Source organism: Crinia signifera, chromosome 6 (genome assembly GCF_055691185.1).
Source record: "Crinia signifera chromosome 6, ASM5569118v1, whole genome shotgun sequence".
Taxonomy (NCBI): Eukaryota; Metazoa; Chordata; class Amphibia; order Anura; family Myobatrachidae; genus Crinia; species Crinia signifera.
This window is the reverse complement of record NC_139222.1, coordinates 113,632,934-113,660,427: the sequence shown is the minus strand read 5'-3', so window position 1 is coordinate 113,660,427 and position 27,494 is coordinate 113,632,934. Positions and strand designations below refer to the sequence as shown.

The 27,494-nt window shown below is 44.2% G+C and overlaps 1 protein-coding gene across 1 annotated transcript in view; it reads right to left on the bottom strand.

Moving 5' to 3' along the window:
* The window catches only part of SYCP2 (synaptonemal complex protein 2), a 113,043-nt gene that overhangs the window by 19,458 nt on the left and 66,091 nt on the right, over positions 1–27,494 (bottom strand). The window contains exons 14-16 of the mRNA XM_083150084.1: positions 26,389–26,476; positions 19,081–19,242; positions 5,664–5,794 (exon numbers count right to left, since the gene is read on the bottom strand). Coding sequence (XP_083006210.1) covers positions 5,664–5,794; positions 19,081–19,242; positions 26,389–26,476 — 381 coding nt within the window. The remainder of the gene's footprint in view (positions 1–5,663; positions 5,795–19,080; positions 19,243–26,388; positions 26,477–27,494) is intronic.

Below are 27,494 nucleotides of genomic sequence, written 5' to 3'. Positions count from 1 at the left end.
ATATATGTACCACTATCTCTGGTTACTAGGTCCACTTTAAAGAGAAAAAAATATATATAAAAAGAAAAATTTAGTGTTATATAGAATAATGAATAATAAAAGTTTATAGATGTTTGTTATTTCCTTTGGAAAATCATGATATATGCTCACATATGTATATTTATATGTATGAGTTATTCATGACGACCACTCTCTGTGTGGTTTTCTTCTGGTCCTTTATCACATTGAGAAATGGTCGATATGAATTGGTAATCAAAATAATAAAAGAATAATTAATTGTATGTATGTAATTATGAAATTATGTCTCTTTCTGTATACTCTCTGGTTATGATAGACTAGAGGTACATATACCTATTGCTTCCCCCCCCCCCTTTCCCCCCCCCCCCCTTTCTTTCTAAGCGGTATATAAATATTTTTTTGTTCCTGCTTAGATACTCAGATCTAATAAATCGATAGATCTATATTGACAATTATAAGAATACCTGTTCCGCGTCTGATAAGATATAGATATGAATTTAGATACATAATATGAAGAAGAGATAAATATATGTGAGAAAGAGGTCTTTCTCTCTGTGTATACGTGTCTATGTACATTTTATCGTAATTGGTTTGGTTTTCTTTTTTCCTTTTTTCTGTCATAAATGATAGTCTGGTGATTAATTGATGTTTAGATAATAATGTTGCCCTTGGGATATAGACCCCTCCGTATGTAGGAATAGGAAGATGAGAAATGGATGGAAAATAAATATTTAAATGATATATTTACACTGTTTCTATTGGATACTTAAAGTGTGATAAATCGTTCATTGAGTGTCTGTCGACACATCTACACTGCCATAAAAGGCGGTTGAGATAAAATGTGAAATATCTGCAGCGCATGGTATAACAGCTACATTCAAGATATTAGGTGTTAGAAACGGATTTGATCAACATAACGATATTGGGAATATATGATGTTTTTCTAAAAGAAATAAAGAAATAAATGATCCTTTCCGTGACTTCCCTTAACAATAATGGCTGCTGCGGACTCCGCTCATATTTAAATAGAGAGATATATATGAAATCGGCATATTCCCTCAGTAAAAATGGCCGCTACAAACTACATTCCTTTGATGCTGATAACAACATAACAGAGGGAATATAAAAGACGGACACCAAAATGGCGGCGAAATGGAACGCAAAATGACGCGCTTCCGGCCCAGCGGAACGCACGGACCGGAAACTAAGTAACAAACAGCGGAAAAGCCGCCGCATAGCCGGAAACGGCAAGACGGCACACAGACATGCCGCTTAGACCATCCTGAGGTATAAATATAAGACCTATTAAGTGGACATCCACTTGCGACTCTTCCTTTTTCTCTTTCCTTGAAAAAGCCGCTGAGACCGTTATCGGAGGCGGGGAAACGCGTTGGATCATTGAATAACTTTTTTTGCACCACAGGGGATACCACGCTGCTGTACATCCAGACCACCAGCCCAAAGGGGACTCCAGACAAAGTTGGACTAACAAGGTGATTCGGCACCATCCACTGGGAGCCCGGAGGAATTACAGGTGGCAGCTGTAAGGTACCCCAATATAATATTGTCTGGCCAGACATAAAACCTGGACAGTTACATTCACTAACCCAGAACAAAGACTGTTACGTAACCAACAATCTAACTACAACTAATATACTAATATGACCGCAACAAGCTAAAAGGGAAGCAAATCTATTTTGGTTTTAACTCATTAACCCGACACGACCGGTTGTGCAATAATAACTTTTTATTTAATTTTCCCTTTATATATATTTTTTTATGTAATATTAAGTATATTAATTTTTCTTAAAATTGTGTTATATTATTCTATGTTTTATATGTGTTTTTTATCAGTACATAAATAAATTGCATGTACTATTTCCCCCTTTATGGCGCAGTTCTACTCTGTTTCTACACAAACCCGACCCCCTAGGGAAAAGACACTCATCCCCTGTGTGTATAACATTCCCGCCCAGCGTTCTACACAAACCCGCCCCCCCTAGGGAAAAGACCCATGTGATACACACCACCACCCCCTTGACATCACCTCCACCCACCCAGCCAGGGCTACAGTACACGCCCACCATCCACCATTACGCCAAAGCCACCAGGTGACCCCCCCCCCACGATACACGGACCCCCACTGCCCCCCCACGCGATTCATGGACCCTGCGACCCCCCCTCCCATGATTCAGCCCCCCCACGCGATTCACGACACCCCTCCCTCACGCGATTCGCGGACTTCCGCCACCCCCCTCCAGCAATTCACGGACCCCCACAACCCCCCCGCAATTCGCGGACCCCTTTGACCCCCCTTCCTGCAATTCACACCCTCGTGATCTCCCACCCTCCCACGATTCGTTGACCCCGTGACCCCCTCTAGCAATTCGCGGCCCCCCCTCCCGCAATTCATGGACCCCCACAACCCCCCTTCCTGCAATTCGCGGACCCCCGCGACCCCCTTCCCACAATTCACGCCTCCCCCTCCGCGATTCACGGCCCCCAGCACCCCCTCACGCATTTTTTTGTAACTAAAATGTGAAATGGTACGTTATAGTGTTTTCCAAGAAATCACTATAATGGAGCATTTTGTATGCTAATACACTCAGTCCCACACAGAATATAGGCATGCCTCGAATCATTTTAAGCAGCAAGGTCAGCATTGTGTCTTATTCACATAGCGATGCAAATAAGATGTATTTCTGGCAACAACAAAAAGACGCTCAATGTTGAAGTTGTACGGGAACTGACTGCTCACTCACACCAGACATCTTGCGGTACATGGTGTACTGAGACTAGATGTATGAGGATACATCTGTATAACAATCAGTGCATGTCATCTCGAGATGTGCTAGTCAAAAATCAATTGGATGAAATCAGTCAGATGGAGTCCCACAATGCATGAGAAAGCTATGATCGCAGAATGGTAAATTAAAAATTAACCCACATATATAGATACAGGATACCACCGCACTAGCTTCTCATGCACCCCAGGTAAGCTTATTTATCCGAAATCTGTGACAACAGCTTCCCCCTTAGTACTAATTCAGGAGTTGTGTTGGGGATTGTCTCACCTTTAAAATCCATAAGGTATTTGGCAGATGAGTGCTAAACCAGAAAAAAAGCACATGCTAATTTTAGCTATAATGTGTTAGCAGTTGCCAGGTTCTTAATTGTTAGGACTTGCAGTGATATGAGGTCCCTTGGCGATGGGCTGCACGCTTAAATGCATTGATCAATTAATGAACTAATACCCTATTATTTATTTGATTATTTGTATATTAAGGTGAGTTAGTTTATTATGGTTGGTGCCAAGCCCCCTCTATTATGTATGTATGTATGTGTATATATATATATATATATATATATATATATATATATATATATATATATATAAATATATATATATATATATATATATATATATAAATATAAATATATATATATATATATATATATTGGAAGGGTGCTGCCACTCGATTCCTAAGCTGATGAGCTGCCCGATGCCCTCGGATGGGACCTGCCGTGGTAGGACCCGGAATGAATGGAGGAGGAGATCGCGGCACTCGGGACTGACGTGCAATGAATCGACTGGAGCCAAATAATTTGGTTGACGTTTCAGCATGTAAGCTGTTTTGAAAAAAGCCTTGATTAAAAAGGCTGAAACGTCAACCAAATTATTTGGCTCCAGTCGATTCATTGCATGTCAGTCCCGAGTGCCGCGATCTCCTCTCTCTCTCTATCTATCTATCTATCTATCTATCTATCTATATATATATATATAGTACTCTTTACCTAGAAGGGCGCCCATCGCGGGCATCGCATGCACTAAAAAATCGCATGCGATGCGACCGAGGCGATGACCGCGATTTCCCATAGGGAACAATGTTAAATGTCCCAATTGACCCGATTTCCCATAGGGAACAATGTTAAATGTCCCAATTGACCCGATTTTCCATAGGGAACAATGTTAAATGGCCCACAGAGGCCAAAAAGGCACCCTGAAGTGTGAAATGTCCCCCCCAATTGTTAACGCCACCCCACGATCAACTTCAGCCCGAAGCGTGGCGAGCGCGCGAGGGGCGGCGGTACGCGTCCTCCAACCTTTTCATACCCCCACTATCCACGTCGGCGTGGAGTTGAGAATAGAAAGTGTGGCGAGCGCAGCAAGCCACCGAGCCCGAAGCGTGGCGAGCGCAGCGAGCCCCGCGAGGGGACGCAGACACCTTCACAGGTATACGCATCCCCTCGCGGGCTTCACAGGTGTCCGCGTCCGCTCGCCACGCTTCGGGCTCGGTGGCTCGCTGCGCTCGCCACACTTTCGGTTCTCAACTCCACACCGACGTGGATAGTGGGGGTATGAAAAGGTCGTAGGACGCGGGCTCGCCACGCTTCGGGTTGACGTTGATCGTGGGGTGGCGTTAACAATTGGGGGGGCCATTTCACACTTCAGGGTGCCTATTTGGCCTCTGTGGGCCATTTAACATTGTTTCCTATGGAAAATCGGGTCAATAGGGACATTTAACATTGTTCGCTATGGGAAATCGGGTCAAGTGGGACATTTAACATTGTTCCCTATGGGAAATCGCGGTCATCGCGTCGGTCGCATGCGATGCGACCGACACGATTTTTTTTTCCTTACGATGCCCACGATCAAAATCGTGGGCGCCCTTCTAGGTAAATAGTACCATATATATATATATACATTTACAACTAAAATTAACAAATACAATTTCGGCTGCTTGCCCACCAGGTTTCCTGAGGGCTAGGGAACGATAACCACAATATACTCCCCAAATGGTGGTATAGCACCAGTGGCTGACCCTGCAGGATATAGAAGCTCTCATAGGAGCTTTCAACCACTGACATTAATTTAGGACGTTCTTGATTTTTATTTATAAGAACTGGTCCAATATCAGATACACAGGATAGTCCATTGAATTATTCCTATTATTTTAAGCAATCCGGTTGATTTATATAAAAATACTTTTATTGATGAGGTATCCACCTCTAACTACCATAGGCGGATAGTTATCTGTGTTCCTAAAATTCTAGGAATTCATATACTCATGATAGCTTTTCAGAAGCTAATTCACTAGAATCATGAAGTTGTAGAAAGATTATAAATGGTTTCCCCCGATGAAGGCTTTGTAAGACTAAATGCGTTGGGACTTTGTTTATATTGCCTTTGAGGGAACAAATAAAGAACACTTTTGGAAAATTATCCTCATTTATTTCATGAACATTTTATGGAACATGTGGACTGGTGAATTGAGAAAAGAATTTTAGGCGCTATACCACCATTTGGCGAGTATATATATATATATATATGTAGTAGATCGGCGTCGGCACTCCACTCCTTTAGTGAGTGTAACCTGGGTGCCTTCCTGTGTGCAAAAGCGTAGATAGATTCAGGGGGATGGCGGCACTCGCAGCATAGGTCAATAAACTCACGGAGACAGCAGTTTGCTTAACGTTTCAATTCGTGTTAAACGAATTTTCATTCGAAATTTTTTTTATTTTTTTTCAAGGGGCCCCAGACCATGTACTTATTCACTAAAGCTTTGCCGCTGCATTCCCCCGAGTAGGCCCGTTATGCCTCAGTCCGACACTTGATTTACGCATAAATAATAAAAAAAGAATACCTGAATTTTTCTGGTGAATTCCTTGCTGATTTTCTGGCACATCATACCAACATTAGATTCACTTCCATCCCAAGTATCATTATCCATTGTGGAAACATCAATCCCAGACACGGTGGACACACTTCCTGAAGCTGAACATACACAGAAAATACACATACTATTTAAAAATAATATATACCAATTTTCTTCTACAGCTACTCTAGTAATATTTAGATATAACATATCCAGGCACTCTAGTATAAACACTCATGTTCACTGCACACTGACTCTGCATACATACTTCTACTACAGATATAACTTCTATCGAAACAGTAAATGGAGATCATTGCAGTGTGAAGACTATAAATTTGAAACTCCCTGGTCACAAGACCCTTCTAACCCTCTACTCCTCCCCTTGCACCCATTGGCTGCCAGACGCAGCACACTGTCCCTTCATTAACTGTTTCCTAGCCTGCAGCATGATAGCCCTTCGGTGATTTATGTCACCTCCTGCCTAATTAGCCATCGGTGTTACTTTTGCTCTAGTAACTTGCGTGATTACATGAGTACTGGTGGTCGCTTCTTTGGACAATATGGAAAAATTAATTAAGCGCTTGTTAAATATGTAATATATCTGAAAAATATGGAATGGTGCAGTATGATAAAATAACATGTGACATGCCGTTTATTAAAACATAAATAAAATCATATAGCCTTGACTGATTTGTTTACAGCTCCTTTCTAGGAGAATTTGGGGTAGATATTCTGAGGTGCCATTTTGCCGTGATGGTTTTTGGGGAGGTAGTTCCGTTTCTCTGAAAGTACAACTGTGGGAGGCAATATACTATCTGTCCCTATCTATTACCTTCTTGCAGTTTTCCTTCTTCGTCCACGGATTTCCTCCTGCCGTAGCGCTCACTCGATACCGGAAGTTCGGGTTGTAGCTTCCGTGTAGCGTGTTTTGCGGCTCTGCAGACTTGCGGCGGCTTCTCTCTTGTCATCCAACGCGTTTCAAAGCACCAGGCTTCTTTGTCAAGGATCATGATCGAGTGAGCGCTACGGCAGGAGGAAATCCGTAGACGGAGAAGGAAAACTGCAAGAAGGTAATAGATAGGGACAGATAGTATATTGCCTCCCACAGTTGTACTTTCAGAGAAACGGAACTGCCTCCCCCAAAAACCATCACGGCAAAAAGGCACCTCAGAATACCTACCCCAAATTCTCCTAGAAAGGATCTGTAAACAAATCATTCAAGGCTATATGATTTTATTTAACTTTTAATAAACGGCATGTCACATGTTATTTTATCATACTGCACCTTTCCATATTTTTCAGATATATTACATATTTAACAAGCGCTTAATACATTTTTCCATATTGTATTAGTGTATCTATATTGAGCTGCTTAAAAGCGCAGAAATACTCTTTCCCCATACATAGGGAGAAGACACACAAATCTATTATCTACCTACACCAGATCCCTTTCCTTCTTCTTGCCCCCCCCCCATTTAATTTCAAGCATGTGGAAAAAAAAAAAAAACAACGTTATATAATCAAGGTAAATCAAGACCTTTTGCCTGATTAAACCCTTAAGCCCCCTTATCTGCTCTTCACTAAAGAAATCTACATCAATAAACTTCCCTATGGTAGGCGGTTATTCAGATTCACTCGGAAAGGCACAATCACTCTCCAATGGACAAAACCATATGCACTGCAGGTGGAGCTGATGTAACATGTGCAGAGGGAGTTAGATGTGGGCATAGGCGTGCGCAGCCCATTTTCTTAGGGGGTGCACCATTCCAGGGGCGTGTTCATCACCGCCTATTATTACACAAAATGACACACACTGTAATGCCATTAGACACAATGCCATGCACAGTAATGCCCATCCCACATAATGCCACTCAACATAATGGGCATCACACATAATTCTACACACCATAATGTCCATTACACATTATTTGACACACGTTATGACCATTATACATTATGCCACACACCATAATGGCCATTACATATTATACAACACGTCGTAATGCCACACACACGTCGTAATGCCTATTACATATTATGCCACACAACTGCGGCTTACCTACATGCTCGTTGCTAGATGTTACATGCTTGATGCAAGGGATTTCTTGCTCGATGCCAGGGGTTACATGCAGGTTGCCAGGGGTTACATCTTGTTGCCCTGTGCTACATGCTCCTTTCCAGGGGTCTCATGCTCATTGCCAGTGGGGAAAGGGGTGTGAAATGCTCCTTGTCAGGGGTTACATTCTTTTTACCATGGGTTTCATGCTTCCTGGGAAGGGGGTAGTTAAATTCTTGTTGACAGTGGGAGTTTCATGCTCATTTCTGGGGGTGCGCACGGCAGAATAGCGCTCCCAGAATCCATAGTTCCGGGTAGCGATGGGCACTCTTCTTATCAGATGCCTGTCGGAGCCGCAACCTCCTTCCCTTTTAAACTGCATTCTCGCCCACCGGAGCCGCAGCAGCCTAATTCCCTTTTGAGCCGCTGCCCATATGCTGCACGCCGCACACTGAATCTACTTTACTTGTCAGCGGCAGCAGCATCCAGCCAACGGTTAAAAAGGGAAGGAGGCTGCAGCGTTTCAAGTACAGCAGCCCGTGCCCTCCCCTCTCTTCAGAGTGGCAGGGCCTGGGACACTTTACCCCTAGTACCCAGTTGCAAACGCAGGATTCTTGTGAGGGGGTTTCCGTTCATACACACACACTTTAATACTGAAATAACATCACAACATGTTACCGACAAAGCATACATACAGTACATAAAGCTCTGGGAGACTTGCCTACCCTTGCGGGAGGCCAGGAATGGTGCCCAATTTTTATGAGCCTTCTATCCATTCTAGGACTGTAGGCAAGTATAACACACAGTATACATACACACAGCCGACACACACAGTATAAATACACATAGCATACATACACACACACACACACACATTCTACATACACAATCATAGTGTACACACACAGCACCCCCCCCGCCGCACATAGTATACATACTGTATACACAGCCCCCTATGCACAAACAGACACATGTATGTACATACAGAGCCCCCCACACACATAGTATACATATACAGACCCCCTATACACACACACAGTCCCCCCCCCCACACACACGTAGTATACACATACAGAACCTCCACACACATAGTATACATGTACACAGCCCCCATGCAGTATGCACACGCACAGTATAATATATATACATACACACACAACTCTTCTATGCAGACACAGTATACATATACACAGCCCACACATGTACACACATAGTATACATACTGAAAGCCAGCAGAACAACCACAGAGCACTATTACATAGATCATCTGCCAATACATCACACAATAAAAAGCAGCCAGCATCATAACAAACAAATATAACCTCAACTTTTTATACCTACCCACCCCCCTCACGCTAAAATAAACTGCCCATATACAGTGTTCGCGAAAACCACCCAAAAAAGTGGGTCCCGGGGACCCTTCACATCTAAAAATTGGGGTCCTACTGGACCTTTTCTGGGTCCCAACGGAATAAAGCCTCCTCTCCCCTTCTCCCCAGCATGGCACATGTGGGACAGGGGGGAAGTATCAATTGGCACACTCGCATAAAGATACATATATACTGGAAACGACATAAACATGAAAACAGGGACACTGCGCGCCGTAGGCGCGCAGTAAAATTTTAGGGCATGTTTTTGGGGGGGAAGTGGTGTGGTCACATAGTAGTACACATTACAGCACATACAGTAATGTCCAGTACACTTTACAGCACACACCGTAATGCCAAGTACACATTATAGCACACACCGTTATGCCCAGTACACATTACAGCACACACCGTTATGCCCAGTACACATTACAGCACACACCGTAATGCCCAGTACACATTACAGCACACACCGCAATGCCCAGTACACATTACAGCACACACCGCTATGCCCAGTACACATTACAGCACACACCGCTATGCCCAGTACACATTACAGCACACACCGTAATGCCCAGTACACATTACAGCACACACCGCTATGCCCAGTACACATTACAGCACACACCGATATGCCCAGTACACATTACAGCACACACCGTAATGCCCAGAACACCTTACAGCACACACCGTTATGCCCAGTACACATTATAGCACACACCGCAATGCCCAGTACACATTATAGAACACACCGTTATGCCCAGTACACATTATAGCACACACCGTAATGCCCAGTATACATTATAGTACACACCGTAATGCCCAGTACACATTACAGCGCACACCGTTATGCCCAATACACATTATAGCACACGCCGTTATGCCCAATACACATTATAGCACACGCCGTTATGCCCAGTACACATTACAGCGCACACCGTTATGCCCAGTACACATTATAGCAAACACTGTTATGCCCAGTACACATTATAGCAAACACTGTTATGCCCAGTACACATTATAGCAAACACTGTTATGCCCAGTACACATTATAGCACACACCGTTATGCCCAGTACACATTATTGCACACACCGTTATGCCCAGTACGCATTATAGTACACAAGTAATGCCCAGTACACATTACAGCGCACACCGTTATGCCCAGTACACATTACAGTACAGTGATTTTTATTTACAGTATTTATTATAGCAAAATAAGTGCTGCTTACCTACATTCTTGTTGCTAGGCGTTTTATGCTCCTTGCAGGGGTTATATGCTGGGGGGGGGGGGGGGGGGGCATTTTATGCTGGTTGCCCCATGAGGTGGGGTAGCATTTTAGGTTCGTTGCCACAGTGGAGGGGGGGCATTTTTTGCTTGTTGCCACGGGGAGGGGGGTGTCGTTTCCCAAAGGCTGGAAAACATGTCGACATGCTGCTCAGCAGAGTAGGTGAGCGGGCTATCAGCGCGGCGGGGGACTGGATGTGGCTGGAATAGCTGACACCCTGCTCGTTGCTTTAGCCACATCCAGTCCCCCACCACCCTGACAGCCTGCTCATCTACTCTGCTGAGAGCGGCTGTTACAGCATCCCATCCTGTCGCCCCCCCCCCCCCGCTCTCAGCAGCGGAATGAACTTACATGGCGGGAGGGGGACGCACAGTGACTCGGTAACCTGCTCGTGCTCTCAAAATGCAGGGCGCGCGGCTTTATGGTGTGCGCAGCAAAACCTACAGAGATTGGCTGTCGGGCGGCCTCTATTCAATGATTGGGTCCCCGCGGCCGCTGCTGTGATTGGCTCGCAGTGGCTCACGGCGGCGGCTCACATGTTTAGTACAGCGCGTCCTCGGGGACCCCTTTAGTTTTAAAATCTGAGTCCCCGGGGACCGTTTTCGGGTAAAATACGCGATATAGCGCGTTTTTGCGAACCCTGCATATAAAAAACCCCCCTGATCCAGCACCTCCTAAAAGCAGCACACCTGCACATTTCAATCACCAGGAAGTCCTCCTCACCCAGCCATCGCTGCTAAGAAATTCCTGTGAGAGCCGAGGACTCAGCTGTGCACTTCAGCTGCTCCCCCTACAGGCAGCCAGGGTCCTCAATATAGATGTAGTAGTGTAGTGTGTATGCTGCTGCAGCTCTGCCGTCTGTCACTGCGGCCAGTCCTGCTCCGCTTTCCGGTACTGGCTAAAATTGTGATGGGGGTGCCTCTCATTTGGAGGTGCCTGTGCACCCCCGGCACCCCCTGTGCGCACGCCTATGGATGTGGGTGTTTTATTGTTTCTGTGCAGGGTAAATACTGGCTGCTTTATTTTTACACTGCAGTATAGATTTCAGTTTGAAGTACACACCCCACCCAAATCGAAGTCTATCTGCACATGTTACATCAGCCCCACCTGCAGTGCATATGGTTTTGTCCATTAGAGAGTGATTGTTCCATTCCGAGTGACTCAGAATAACCCCTATAGTTTGTAATCCAGATCTTTATGCTGTTCCTTACGCTTGGTGTGTATTAATTTGAATACAGCACTTTTCCAAAAACATTCCGGGAGCCACATCCTGCAGTTTCATCCTCACTACTAAAATAAGATCTGTTCTGTACAGCCATTGCATTGTCCATGTATAATTTAATGTAACCTCGGTAGGCTTATATTTTAAATATCCTCTTTGTTTCAATCAATACATTATTATAATCTCACTTCGCCCCTTTCGATTGTGAAATAGAAATAAAAATCATAATATTTACACCAATGATTTTATTTACTGCTACAACCCTGCTTGCTCCATACAGTATATTCTCTTTCAAAGTAACTGTACTTTTAGCCCACACATTAAAAAAGCTGGTTCACAAGACTGGTGCTTAGTAAAGCAGTCAAAAACATAATTGTGTACCTAGATCCTGTAAATTACCTTGATTTATGTATTATCAATGTCCAGAATAAAAGGTTTATATATATACATTGGACGTTGCTGATGCCCCTTCTGATACTTTTATACAGAACTACTGTTGCACAAAGCCATTATACAAGTGTTTTTGCAGCAGCGTCTGTCTTTGTGGAAGTAGTTTTATCTACACCAGCTTGTCTACCCTAGATTACATCTGGAAGAATCACTATAGAAAAAAGCCACCATATAGGTGACTTTATAGCAACTCCATTCTATGCGGACTCAGTCCCATCTATACCACCGTGTCCACCCTAGACAACATCTGGAAGAAATTACGGTCGGTTGACCACGTAGACCGTGCATCCGATCCTGTTCCACTCAGTCCGGTTTTAATCAAACCTCTATCATTGGGCATTTGTTGAATCGATAATTTTTTTGAAGATTCTTCACATCTAGAAGAATTTGGGACCAAATTATCCTTATCTCACAAGGACCCTTAAAACTTTTTAAGTCGACACACATTCAAGATTGCGACCTCTATTTTATTGAGTTCCATCATACATTTTGAAAATATTTGAGGCATCCCCTTGTATTCTTCCATTGTGTCTATTTTAAAACCCCTGATGAAGTCTTTCTAAAGACGAAACGCGTTGGGTTATATCCGTCTTCAAAAGAACTGAGACACCACACGTTTTTATCATAAACGTTTTAATAAAATATGTTAATCTTTCAAAAAAATGTTCTGATCATTTACATACTTGACTCGAACACTATACTTAAGGTGGTGGAAATCTTTGGCGCTCTCTATTCTCTCTACTATATATATATATATATATATATATATATATATATATATATATATATATATATATGTGCATGTGTATGTGCATGTCCTGAAGACGGGCTAGTCCCAAAACGGCGTAGACCACAGTAAATCTTTTTTGCACTTTACAAAAAGACCCGGAGTGACATCTTTATTTGGAGTGTGTGTATATATATATATATATATATATATATATACATACATATACGTGTGTGTCATATATACAGGGGCGTAGAGGATGGCTCCAGTGGAGTGCTAGCTCCAGGAGCAAAGGTGGAGAGAGGGCACACTGCTGGACCCCTCTCCTCCATTGCAGCTGCAGAGGACAGAAGCCAGGGCAAGCCTTTAAAAGACAGGGCATGCTAGAGGCACATGTCACAGAAAGGGGGGTGTTTTCACAAGGGGTGTGCCCCTTATTCACACGACGACACCCAGGTAGAGCACATTATTTAGTGTTCATTCTAGCACCCTGTATCTTTTAAAACCTGTGCAGTTCCTTTTCCTTGCTGGGGTGTTGCTATCTGCTGTGGTGCTTCTTGCACAGTGCGGTCTGTATTTCTGCACTGATATGCAGACCAGAACAGCAGAGCGCAACATCCTAGGCATGGAAGACATATTGCACGGGTTTAAAAGATGTAAGGTGCTAGAATGACCACTGATATTGTTACTTCAGACTGTACTACCCCTTATACACATAATGCCCACAGTAGTAGTGTTCCTTATGCATAATGCCATCAGTAGTAGTGCCTTTAACACATCTAGGCCTAATGCTGCTTACACATAATGCCCAGAGTAGTGCAGGTTACACAAACTGCCCACAATAATGCTGCTTAGACATAATATCCAGAATAGTGCCAATTACACATAATGAAGATTAGTGTATAGTAATTCTGATTAACCCTTTGAGTGGCAACATCTGTGAGAGATGCGCACAATATTCGCTAAATAAGACAACATCGCTCACATTTATTACATAAATTCAAATAAAAAATGTTGTGTAAAAAAAGATTATATATCCTCTATAAGGTAAATATTACAGGTCATTATGATGAATAAAAATGTTTGCTTGGCAATTTTCAAACCTATTTTGCAAATGGGTTAAGTAGCATATACACGGTGCAATTTACTTTCCATTCAATCTTGATTCAATTGGGATCCAATAGCAGGGTGCGGTGTAAACATTTGATTTAGACTATATAGCACTGATCTGTACTACATAGTCTTGCCTGCACAGTCTATTTTTTTATTCGATTTCAATGCCGCAGGGCTGTGCATCGGGATAACATGTGTTTGATTTTGATTACATTTTGCTTAAATAAGCAAAATCAAATAGAAAAATAGACAAAATTGAGCCATGTGTACACTACATTATACAAAATGAGTAGTACCCCCTCACATAATGCCTCTTCATTTTGAACACAGTAGTGCCCCTTGCACAAAATGACCACAGCAGTGCCCCTTGCACATAATAAGAAAAGAGTGTGGTGGGTACAGTGTGGGGGTATCCTTTAGGGGGTGCAAAATATTTGCTGTTTTATTATGGTAGCCGCTGCACTAACGTGCTAGTTAAGCCCGATAAAGAATACAATGGAAAAAAGGGGGTGGAACACGTGGTTCCGTGGCAGCGCTTGATTGTAATAAAACAAAGTTTAAAGGATTGGATGATCCTTAAAAATTATTTAATGAATATACATTAAAACAAACTGAGTATACAGTATAAAAGGGGATAGGGGGTACATGAAATTTCACATAAGATAAAATAAATGGAATTAAAAACCACTCTGCATGCTGTTTATATTTACCACTCCATGCACAGTGTTATGAGTGCTGGTGGCAGTGAGTCCTTCTGTTAACACTCCAGTTGGGGTGGGTTTTGTCCACAATTATTTCTTCTCCAAAGTTACAGGAGGTGATGATGTGCCTTTTGAACCAGGGGTGTAGGTTTCTTGTACACCAGATGTATCCTGGTAAGGTCCTCTCTAGTGGGTGACTTGGAAGCTGAAATTTTCCGTGGTCACTGGAGGTGATCTCCCGTGGTGTGACCCCCTGAGGAGTGATAGATTTATGGTTTGTCCAATGTTGGGGGGGGGGGGGGGGGCGGACAGTTCTCCTATTGTAGGCACAGTCAGTGGTAAACCCCAATGCGCAATGGTGTGATGGGTTCGTGATGATAAAGGGGATGTAATCCTCTCTATTGGATGGCCCGGAATGGATGGTATAGAGTCCGCGGCCACTGGAGGTTTTTTGGGGTCTCCCCGAATTGAGTGGGTGACAGAAGGTGGAGTGGGGTCCAAATGGTGTCCAGCAGAGGCAGAGTGTATGGACAAGTGGGTTTCCTCTTGCACATAATGCCCACATCAGTGACCATAACACATGATGATCACAGCAGTGACCCTTGCATGTAGGCCCAGAGGGATTGGTTCTGCGGTCAGAATCCTGGCGTTCAAAATCCCGACAAGGGGGGGATGTGGATCGCCCCCCCTTGTGGGCTCGCTACGCTCGGCACACTAATTTATTCTCCCTCTATGGGTGTCGTGGACACCCACAAGGGAGAAAGTGTCGGGATTTCGGCGGTCGGGATTCTGGCGATGGGATTTTGAACGCCGGGATTGTAAATGCATCCCGGGCCAGATGTACTAAGCTTGAAAAGTGATGAAATGGAGAGTGATAAACCACCAGCCAATCAGATCAGATCCTCAATGTCATTTCACAGGCTGTGTTTGAAAAATGACCGGTAGGAGCTGATTGGTTGGTGGTTTATCACTTTCCATTTAATCACTTTTCAAGGCTTAGTACATCTAGCCCATAATGAGAAAAAAGATTTGGTGAGGGTAATCCTAGGAGGCTTGGCTCTTGAAAGAAATTATTTATTTATTAACAGTGTCTTATATAGCGCACAGAGATTCCGAAGTGCATTACAGAGAATATTTGAACATTCACATCAGTCCCTGCGCCGGTGGATCTTACAATCTATATTCCCTACCACATAGAAAGGTGTGGTTATGAGTCACCCGAAAGTTCAAAGCGCTATAATAAAAATAAAGTGGAAGTGTCAAAATCAATGTGCACTAAAAATATGGAGAAATGTACTACCCCTTTTATGTATACATATCATCCTGAAACATGAATATATCCGGAATCTTGAAAGTGTCTAAGAAAAATAAAGTTCAACAGTTCAGCATCCAGTAGATGTTCCCAATGGGGAGAGATATAGAGAAACAACAATGTATCAGAATAAAATCACACTGGTAATCTTGCTATTATTCTGTTTCTTTTTGACTGTAGATCAGATGGCGTACCCCAATCACACGTATATGATTAAGTTAAAACATGTAACGGTTTCTTTTCCATATGTTAGTCATCAGAGACTTGACAGGGCGTACCTCTACTCACATGCATACATGATGTTACAAGCTTATTAGTTTGGCAAAGTCGCTTAGCAAATGCCCTCACATCGGTGTATGTGTGGGGGCTATATCAGCAGCAGTGTGCAGCCCCGCGCGTCTTTATCGCTGGCCGAGATTGATGGACAGTGTCCATCAATCTCGGCATCGGCAGGGTTCTCCCACCGGAGAACACTGGCGCTGTCTGCTCGCTTAGAACACAGAGCTGACAGCTCGCTCTGTGTGTGGACTGTCAGCTCTGTGTGCTATGCGATAGCGGCGCAGCACAGCCCAACCTAGCATAGCTAGGTAGCCCTGCACACATCGCTATGTGTGTAGGGCCCATTACTCACATCCAAATGAATGTGGAAACACTTATAAAGGTATCTTTTAGGGATCAGGACATATACAGATGGCGTACCACACTCACGATGTCTAAAGCAGGAACCAAGCACATCTGGGTATCTTTGCCTTAAAATTCCTTGTGTTCTTTAATCCTCACACATAGGGTGCATTGAAAAATTCCCAGAAGAAGAATATGATGTATAAAAAAAGAGTTTTTATTTCGCAAAGTCAATCATCATTGCGGTTTAAAAAGCCTAAGAAGCCACAACCTATTTCCTCTAGTAAAGCTGGGACAAAAACATTGCTGGTTCAGAACACCTACCATAAATGAGGAACAATCCTGCTTCATACTCAAGCGGATGGTACTGTAACTATCTTTGCTGCTTGTGACTCTCAGAGACTGCTACGTTCCCTGAAGGCATAAAAGGAATGGACTCACCTAATTGTCGCTAATTAGGGGTAGATTTCTAGGTGTAGAAAGCTGCTAGTGGGTTAGCTGCAAACTGCTGCTTAGTGAAAGGCACCAGCATGCTGTCTGTCTGAGTCAGTTTATTAGTGCCGACCTGTCTGTCATTCAAAAGCCTGATGCGCCACTGGGGACTGGGCTAACTGCAGCATTTTGCCCAAGTTTATCATCGGCCTCCTTGGAACAATGATGACACATCTAGGTGTGGTACCCTTCGCTCCTTGCCTGTAATATATTTTGACAGACGCAGGCTGCGGCAGCCCACAGGAACACTAGTATAGGTGAGGAAGGAGTGCCTTTCAGGGCCGGTGCTTACCTGATTTGCAGCCTGTGCTAAGTGGGTAGCACTAGCCCGGCATGTAATCCCCTCTGACAAGGAGCATGTAATCCCCTCTGGCAACAAGCATGTACCCCCCAGGTAACAAGCATGTGACTTTCTGGCAACAAGCATATAACCTCCTGGCAACGAGCTGGAAACCCCTGGCAATGAGTATGTAAGTAAACAGCACCTTCAGGGACATTATGGTATTAGCGGCATTACAGTGTGGTATAATATGTAATAGGCATTACAAAGTGTGGTATAATATGTAATAGGGATTACAGTGTGTGATATAATCTGTAATAAGAATTACTGTGTAGCACTATGTGTAATGGACATGAAGGTGTGTGGCATAATATGAAATAAGCATTATTGTTTTTTGTGGCATAATGTGTAAGGGGCACTATTATAAGTAGTAAAAATTACTGGGGAGTGGATGGGGTGAAACATACCCTTGCTCAAGGCACTTAGCTACACCTCTGCATACATATTATATTTTGCTATGGTCTGTCCTGTTTTTAACATGTGCAATAGGAGTCTTACTGCACGCCTCAGTAGACAGTGGCTCCCACTGCAACTAAAGGCACCGGGACCGCGGTAGTGGGAGCTGCAGGTGATCAGCGGTGGAGGGGGTTTGCTGGAATCGTGGCCAACGCAGCTTCAGACCATTTCTATTTTGACTTTAACACTGTTGCAGTAAATCAATACTGAGAAGCTCCAAAGTCAGATATCCATATGCACTGTGTTCTGTTAAACTCGGCTAATTTACATTATTACATCTCTGTAAAGCGCTGTGGAATATATGTGCGCTATATAAGAGACTGTTAATAAATAAAATAATAAATAATTATTGGAAATTAGTAAACGAACATGGTATTTGATGGATGACCTTGGTTCCACCTCTGGCTCTGCCACACCCCTATCGATTTAGTCCCTGTTGAGTACTTAAACTGTTCCCGCCACCCACAGAATAATCCTCTTTTTTTTTTCAAAGGTGTGTCCACATTAGTTTCTCTTATAACATTATTCCACACAGTAATATGTTTTATTCATGCTATGCCACCAAGTAGTATCCTTTATTCTCATTATGCCACAGTGCCCTTTATACACTTTATGCCACACAATAGAGACCCTTATATACATTACACAGCACAGTAATTACTCCATATTAACATCATACCATGCACTTAAACCCATATACACATTATGCCACACAGTAGTGCCTCTTAATGGCAATAAAAGAAAAACACTAGTTGTGCTCTTGAATAAGCTTAGGCAAAAAGGATGAGGGACGACGACATTAATGAACACCACATTCTTTGGGCTGGTAGTCAAATAGTTGATTTCTAATAACCTACCTCCGCTGTCTGTCCAAACCAAGTGGCACTGCAGTGACTTTTTATTAATTTGTATTTTGTGCTCTGGCAGTACTAACCCCCCCCCCCACACTCCCCCTTCCATTGGGTGACTCCCCTGGTTGCTGCGCTAGGCCAGCTGATGCCTCACTCCATACAACACCTGCCACAAAATGACTCACTCCTCAGTACTGAAAAGCACCTCTCCAAGTGCTGACACGTGCACTGCTAATAAAAACATTACAGTGAGCGCCTGGCATAATGACATAGCAGGCCTTGGGGGCGGAACCAGCCACCACTGCAATCTGTGGGGTGGCACTACATTATTTACAGCCCAGGCAATATGAACAGCATGGGGAAAGATTAAAAGTAGCATTTGGAAGGATCTGTAACAAGTGTTTGCTCACCTCTGGACTCCTTTTTATCTGTAGATGAGAATAATCTACGAGAAACTAGTTTTATTTTCTTGGATTTAATTTCATAGCTTCTTCCTTGTGTGTCAATATCCTCATATTGGTTACTTCCATTATTAAAGAGTTTGTGGTATGACCTGTTATTTAATGTGACACCTGTATGTAATAGGATTCATATTTTTAGAAAACATTTTTGGTAAATACTTAAGCAAACAGCACATTTCCTAGCTACTATAGGAGAGGTTAGGAAATGTGTAACCTACAATAGTTGTGTATACATACATAATTTTATTTTCTGAAACTTGGAGGAATTTGTTATGTGAGTAATCTGATAATTAATGGAAAACTTACAATTATTTGTATGTTATTATATTGAATTCCACTTTCTATCAGCCACTTAATAGATGGTCCAGCAGAGTATATTTAACTCAGGCTACATGGTCAAATTGAGTATTGTAGTTTGTCTACAAGCAAAAATGTATCTGATTATTTTCCCCCAAATTATCCCTGCGTTACCACTTTCTTATAAAAATAATATTTGGGTACTATGCTGGTGAGCCACAAGATGTCCCTGTTTCCCAGTTTTCATTTTCCTAAGATGTAAATTTTGTTTAGTTGTATAGCCATGTTGAAAATGACACAATTCTAGCGTTGCAGCAGAAAATATTTGCAGATAGCAGTGGTGGATTCTTGAGGAGGGGGCACACACAAAGGCATGTGACACCCTGTCGTTTAAGATTTTTATTTTAAAATTAACTGACTTTAAGGTTCCCACCACCAGTATTAAAAGGCTCCCAATTCTGGTAATCAAGGGGGCCTGCTGCCAGCAATCAAAGGGACCTTCTGTCGGCAATGAAAGGTACCTGCTTCGGACATTAAATGGGGTCTGAACATGGTCAATCAAAGGGTCCTGTTGCCGGTGCACAAAATCTAGCCGAGGCCCCCAGTGTGACTGTATGGAGCATTAGGCTGTAAGAGTGTCAGTGGGTGGAAGGGAAAGCTGGCATTGCTCAAATATATAATGATCTTGGGTTAAAAAAGGGGATTTTCGTAAGAACTTACCGTTTGAACCCCTTTCTCTGGGCAGTATTCAATTACTTTAATCGCGTTGTGCAGCGAATCCTGTTTAGGATTCGCTGCACAGTCGCCGTGTTCTGGAGGGCTGGAGCCTTCGCTGCCAACCCTCGCTGACACAGTATTCAATGCCGCAGGGGTCTCGCTGCCCCAGACGGCGAATGTTAACCCCTGGGGGGGATGGCGGCAGGCAGAGAGATGGAATTCTCCCTGCCTGCCCCAGAATGTATGTGGGTGGGAGGAGAGCTCCCTGGGACCCAGGCAGCACAAGCTGCCCCCCGGGAGAGCTAGCAGGGGACCGGGTAGGAGCCGCTAACACTGCCCCCTGCTGGCTGTTATGTGTAAAAAGAATATATATATATATTTTTTCAATTAAATATATATTCATGTGCTGTAAGCACATGAATAAAAATAGCATTATTTTAAAAGTTCACATTCCACCATGAAAAGATGGCGATTGCTACACGGTGACACACAGCGAAAATCACTTAGAAAGCAATTCGCCATCTTCTCATTGAATACACTCACGGCGAATCACATTGAAAAACCACAGCGAATTGCACAGCGAATTGTGGAGACTATCAGACGGTGAATTGTCCGTCATTCACTGTTCGCAGACTGTGAAAAGTGCACGTTGAATAGGGTGATTCACTTTCTGACACGAAAAATCACCTTCCACAGTGAAAATAGCACAAATTGGCCATGAAACATGGCAAATTGGCCTCATTGAATAATGCCCTCTGTCCATCCTGGTGACACAGCTAACCTTGGGATGTAGGAGGATCCGCAGGAGCCAAGGCACCTATGCTGAAGTCTTTGGACGCTTTGGACGCAGGCTCCTCCCTTCTGCATCCCTTCATGCTTCAGTTCAACTTCTAAAGCACACTAGGATACATAACTGAGTACAGTGCCTGAACATCTTACATGCACAATCATATAACCATAACATGACAATCACATGGACAGTATAACTTACTGAGCGTAGGGAAGGATCGCTGTGTCACCAGGATGGACTCAGAGAAAGGGGTTCGAACGGTAAGTTCTTACAAAAATCCATCCTGGTCACACAGCTAACCTTGGGATGTTCACGAGCCGGCCCTTTGGGGGGGGGGGTACACTCAGACTAACAGTTTTCATCACTGCCTGTCCAAATAAAGCGTCCGACGCAAACTCATGAAATCTGTAAAATGTGGTAAAGGTATGAACAGAGGACCAAGTGGCAGCCCTGCACAACTGCTCTGCTGTAGCCCCATGACGCACAACCCAAGAGGAACTCCGCCTTGAACAGGAGGTCGTCCAGGTAAGGGATAATAACTATCCCTTTCAGTCTGAGGGTTGCTGCCAGTGGTGTAACTAGCTTTTGGGCACCCCCCGCCGTTAAAGGGAGGGCGCCCACCCACGCACCCCGCCGCACCAACCCCCGCCCGCCGCACCAACCCCCGCCTCGCCACCCATGCAAACCCCCCCATCCCCCGCAGTCTTACCTACGCTCAGTACGCGCTGGTCCCGGCTCCCTTCTTCTGCTAGGAGGACCACCACAAAATGTCCGCCCCCATGCAGCAGACAGTTTCAGAGAACGTTCTGCTAAATGGGGGCGGACATTTTGTTGTGGTACTCATAGCAGAAGAAGGGAGCCGGGACCAGCGCGTACTGAAGACACTGACAGGTAAAGACTGCGGGGGATGGCGGCGGGGTGTAACTATAGCACTGCGGCCCCCGGCGCCCGCACGTGCACAGCACCCCCCCGCGGTCGCGGGGGCTGCGGTGCTATAGTTACGCCCCTGGTTGCTGCCATGACAGCCATCACTTTTGTAAAGACCCTCGGCACCGTGGCCAGAGCCTGGAACTGTAAATGTGTCTCTCCTATTGCAAAACTTAGTAAGGACTGATGTTCCTTGCATATAGGCACATGCAGATAAGCATCTTGGCTATCCACTAATGCTAGAAATTCCCCCGGCTCTATGCTTAATAGTACTGACCGTAAGGATTCCATGTGAAAATGGTCCACCCATAGATGCAGGTTCAAAGACTTTAAATTTAGAATGGGTCTGAAAGACTCGTTTGGTTTGGGGACCAAGAAAATAATTGAATAAAATCCTTCCTTTCCTCCTGAGGTACCGGGACACTACCCCTTTGTCTGCCCCCAAACGAGCCTCCCATGGCAAAGGGGTAGGAAGAAATCTTCCTGGGGGTAACCCCGAGATTTATCTGGTAACCCCTGGAAACAATGGAATAAACCCAAGGATCCGTGGTGGGATTTTTCCACCTGTCCCGAAAATGCAGGGGGCGACCCCCCACTCTGAGGCCAGAACGGGGAGTCTCTGCCCCGTCATGCAGAGGACTTATCCTCTCCTTTGGACACATGTTTCTTAGTAAAGGCCTCGAACCCGGATTTAGGGGCCCTCCCTTTACTGGCTGGGAACCTACCTCTTCCCGCCTGTCCTCTATTTGATGCTCCGCCCCGAAAGGAGGAGCGAAAGGAAGGCTTAAAAGCTCCAAATTTATATCCTGAAGTCTTGGATGTAGTGGGATGAAAAGTTATCTTCCCACTAGTACAGTGGTTCCCAACCCTGATCCTCAAGTACCCCCAACAGTGCATGTTTTGCAGGTCTCCACACAGAATCACAAGTGCTATAGTTAGCTCCACCTGTGAATCTTTTCAAATGTGCCTGAATGAGTGCACCTGCCGGGTGACCTGGAAAACGTGCACTGTTGGGGGTACTTGAGGACCAGGGTTGGGAACCACTGCTCTAGTACCCTGCTTTATAATGGATTCAAGCTCTGACCCAAAAAGCAACTCTCCTTTAAAAGCCAAAACTTCAAGCGACTTCTTAGATTCGCTGTCTGCTTCCCAGGCCTTTAGCCAAAGGGCTCTCCTCGCTGATACAGATGTGGCGGAAACCTTAGACGCCATCCTAGCGCCCACTTTCCCAGCCTCACAAATGTACTCTGCAGCACATCTGAGCTTTTCAGACAGTGTAAAAGCCTCTGAAACAGGATGGAGCCGACTCCCTAATGCTTCAGCCCACTTAATTATTGCCTTGGAAACCCAGACAGAGTGAAACCAACTCCTTCAAAGACCACCGAATTTTCTTAAACACACAGTGTGCACCCTGTCTTCCTCAGACAAATGTAATGTCTGTTTTACAGCAAGGATCAAATCCTCAATACCAGGGACAGAAGCTTCAGCCTCTTCCCTCTGGTCCCAGCACAAATCCTCCTCACACACACCCTCTTCCTCAGAATCCAAATTCAAAAGTGGGGGTGTAGAAACTGGGTGTCTAGGAGAAATAATCTCAGAGGACTTGGAAAACTGTTCCATAAAATAGTTCATCTTATGAACCCCTTATGCAGTGTCCTGGATGACCTGCAATAATACAGGATCCCCCTGAGATGGGGTAATGGAGCGCATAGAAGTTTGGGAGGAAGAAATATGTCCAGGAGACTTCACTAAGTCTGTTTAATGCCTCCACCAAGGCATTCATGGACCTCCCCAACGCAGCAGCCCACACAGATTCAGACTGCTCAGACCTCTGGGCTTGCGCTGCACTGGGTACAGAATCACATAAGGGGCACAAATCCCCTTGATCCATCTGTTCACATGTTAATTTAACCCCACAATACTTGCAGTTAAGGCAGCAGCATTACATCCTTGAGTCATAATAACCAGTGCATAATGTCAGGCAAAGCACAAACTAATGTAACAGTGTACCTATCTGTCTGCTTTTTGCTGCCAGTGACCCTCAGCGATCAGCGGGGGAAGTGCTGCCTAGGAGAAACTTCACTCTCTGTACTGTGAATGAACAGCCTTGCTTCAGCTCCGCAACTTGAGAGAAAATGGCACCAGCACACAGAGCAGGAAGAGACCAAGTCTCTGCTTCAGCGGGAAAGTACAGCCTTTTTGGCGCCTTTCCCCCTTTAGCCGCTCCCACAAGTGTCTCTCCTCACCTCCAGTACCTCCCCTTCTTTCTGGGACCACTTGGAGTTGTCCAGCAGCGCTGGACTCCTGTAATAGACTTCACCTCCCACAGTGGGATTTCAGTCTATAAGCCCTTCCAAGATGGCGGCCGCCATAGCGGGGGGTTCGTCCCCCACGATCCCCCCCCTAAGTAGGGAGCCGGTTCTGGACACCCCCAGAGCCCAGGAAAACCTCACAGAGCCTGAGGTTAAGCATTGTGCAGAAGGAGCAGACAGAGTCCCTCTGCACACAGAGAGCTGACAGGACGCACTTCTGTCAGCCTCTGCTGCGCTCTCAGTGTGTGCAAACTTCTTGTCAGAAGTAACACACTGGAAAAAAACCTGAACTAACTAGTGAATTAATAAAATAATAAACACCTAGCTACTCTATCTTTAAAAAATCCAAAGAGAAAAAAACAGCTGCAGCGTGCAGCCGATCAGCATAGCACCCACTTCTGTGGGCACCTAAAACAAACTGAAGCATGATGGGATGCAGAAGGGAGGAGTCTGTGTCTAAAGACTTCAGCATAGGTGCCTTGGCTCCTGCTGACCCTCCTACATCTCATGGTTAGCTGTGTCACCAGGATGGATGAAAAATAAAAACCCTTCATCAAACACAGAATGAAATATAAATCATCATACAATTCATAATGGTCTTCAGGAGATCAAATAGTTGTTAATTCGACTAAAAAAGAGCTACGCTTAATGCGTTTCAGACATTAGAGTCCTTCTAGAAGTGTACGAGTCACTGCTGGTATGTCGCTTGGGGTTGGATCTCATTATCCGGAACTGGGGTCTGACTATTTCCATTGTACATTTTGGATGCCCACGATTGACCAAACTACTGCTATTTGCCTGTTTTCCGATTCTTGTTTACATGCGGTCTATATCATACTATATTGTAAGTGCAGTTTGTTATTGGAATCTCGGTTTTTAAAAGGTTATTTTGCACTATTTTATGCTCTTTGTGTCTCCCTATATACAGTATGATACTGCCAAGTTCATGTGGGATGAGAGACTCTTTACAGATTTATTTAAGAGGAATATGAAGGACAACGCATCCTATAAATTCTGGAATATATAAAGCTGACAAACTACTTGAACGCCTGAAGAACATTGGGGGTTATTCAAATCCATTTGCATTCCCCGTGCATTAGCATGGGGGACCGATGGTCTGCGCAGACGCATTTCTGCGCATATGCAGATGCAGGGTGCGTGCACCCACAACGAACAGTCTGTTCACCAGGTGCATGCACCCAGGACAGCGTCAGGCAGCTCCATGTTAAACATCCATTCGCAGACTGTGCGTGGGAACACATGCTGCGAGGGGGGGGGGTTTCATACTTGATTCTTTGAGTATTCTGGATGTACAGTATACTCGCTTTGCGCCTTTTTTCAGATGCACTTGTTGTTTACATGTGCACCTATCTGATATTCACTATTTTATTCATTCCCGTTAGATGAAAGTACATTTTCCGTTGAAATCGGTTATATAGAAAGCGATTTCACCGCACACCCCGGGTATGGGTCATTCCATATTAGGTCGACATAATTTGGGTCGACCACTGAATGTCGACATGGCTTAGGCCGACACAGGAAATATGTCGACATGGCTAAGGTCGAAAGGATTGCAAAGTCGACACAAGCATTAGGTGGACAGTCAAAAGGTCAACATGAGTTTTTCGCGGTTTTTGTCCTGAATGTCGACATGGACACAGTCAAAAGTATACCACTGGGCTCGCCATCCTTCATGTAAACTATTTTATTCTCCCACCATGCCATAGGATGGTGGGAGTATAGGTAGGGCATGAAATACAGCCTTTTGGCACATGTTGGCTAAAAAAAATGTGAAAAACTCATGTTGACCTTTTGACTGTCGACCTTCCCATTGTCGACCTAATGCTTGTGTCGACCTATTACATTCCTCGACCAAAGCCATGTTGACCTGCAGTGGTCAACTCAATGCATGCTGACCTAAATAGGGTCAACCTAATGACCGTATCCCCACACCTCAGTGTCCTTCAAGGAGTCAGAAGAATTTCACTGAAAATCAAAAAATCCTATTGTTTTTGCTGTTATGGAAATTAAAAAATTGTTGCTTTAGTTTTAGAATTGCATTACTATCAAATGATGATGGGATGCTTCTACTAACAACAGACACGTTAGTTACATCCATCAATCACTGTTTTGTTCTCCCCTAAAAAACAATAATTAAGCAACTAAATAACTATTAACAGAAAGACTATTAGCAGTATGATATACTGGACATACCAGATTCATGGATATTTACATGTGTCATTTCACAGCTAGAAGTTCTGCTCACATTTGATTTTGAATGGCAGGAGGCACAACTATTGTCCTGGAAAGAAATAGGATATTGCTTGATCCAAATATTTTTATAAAAACAAAAACAAGCTTTCAGCTATACACTGGCGCAGTGCACAAACTTGTTTCTAACTTCGTGCAACAATGCACAATGCTCATTTCACATATTTTAAACCAGGTTTTTACTTTTAACCTATAATGGTGTGTGCTTCCCAAATGAGTGCCAGATGACTCACCGACAGCCAGGATTCCGAAGTCATTCATCCGACATCGGAATACAGACTGTTACAAGCCCGAGTTATAGAGACTATTTTCCATTGTGGGGGTCGTGGACCCCCATAGAGGGAGAATAGAACAGGTGACGAGCACAGTAAGCCACAGAACCCGCAGCGTGGCTTGCACAGTGAGGCTTGAATGCGCTCTGCTCCCTGTCAGGCTCCTGATAGTCTGGATGTCAGAGAAACGACCATCGGAATCCCAAATGTAGGCATCTTATACCAGTAGTTCTCAACCTCAAGTACCCCAAAGGCTGCATCTACAAAGTACCTTTTGACAGGTCCCTAAAATGGACCTGTTTGGCAGGAATGAGCCTGCACAAGTAAATCTATGGTTGCATCTACACATTGCTTTTTAGCAGGATGCAGTTGAAGAGCAGCTGTTTAGCAGAATGCTTACTCAAGAGAATATATACAAACAAGCATGCTGCATCCTACTAAACAGTATGTGTGTAGACACAAGAAGCTGCATCCTGCTAAACAGGATACTGTTCAACTGCATCCTGCTAAAATGCAATGTGTAGACACAGCCAAACAGTGCATGTTTTCCATGTATCCATACAGAATAACAAGTGAAATAATTAGCTCCACCTGTAGATCTTTTAAAATGTGTCAGTGAGTAATAAGTGGACCTAGAAAACATGAACTGTTGGTGGTACTTCAGGACTGAAGGTGTCCATACACCAGGGCTTGACAATTTTTTTTTTTTAAATATAGGAGCCAGGATGAAAGTGTAGGAGCCAGGCAAACTAGGGGTGCCCATACACGGTGCGATAC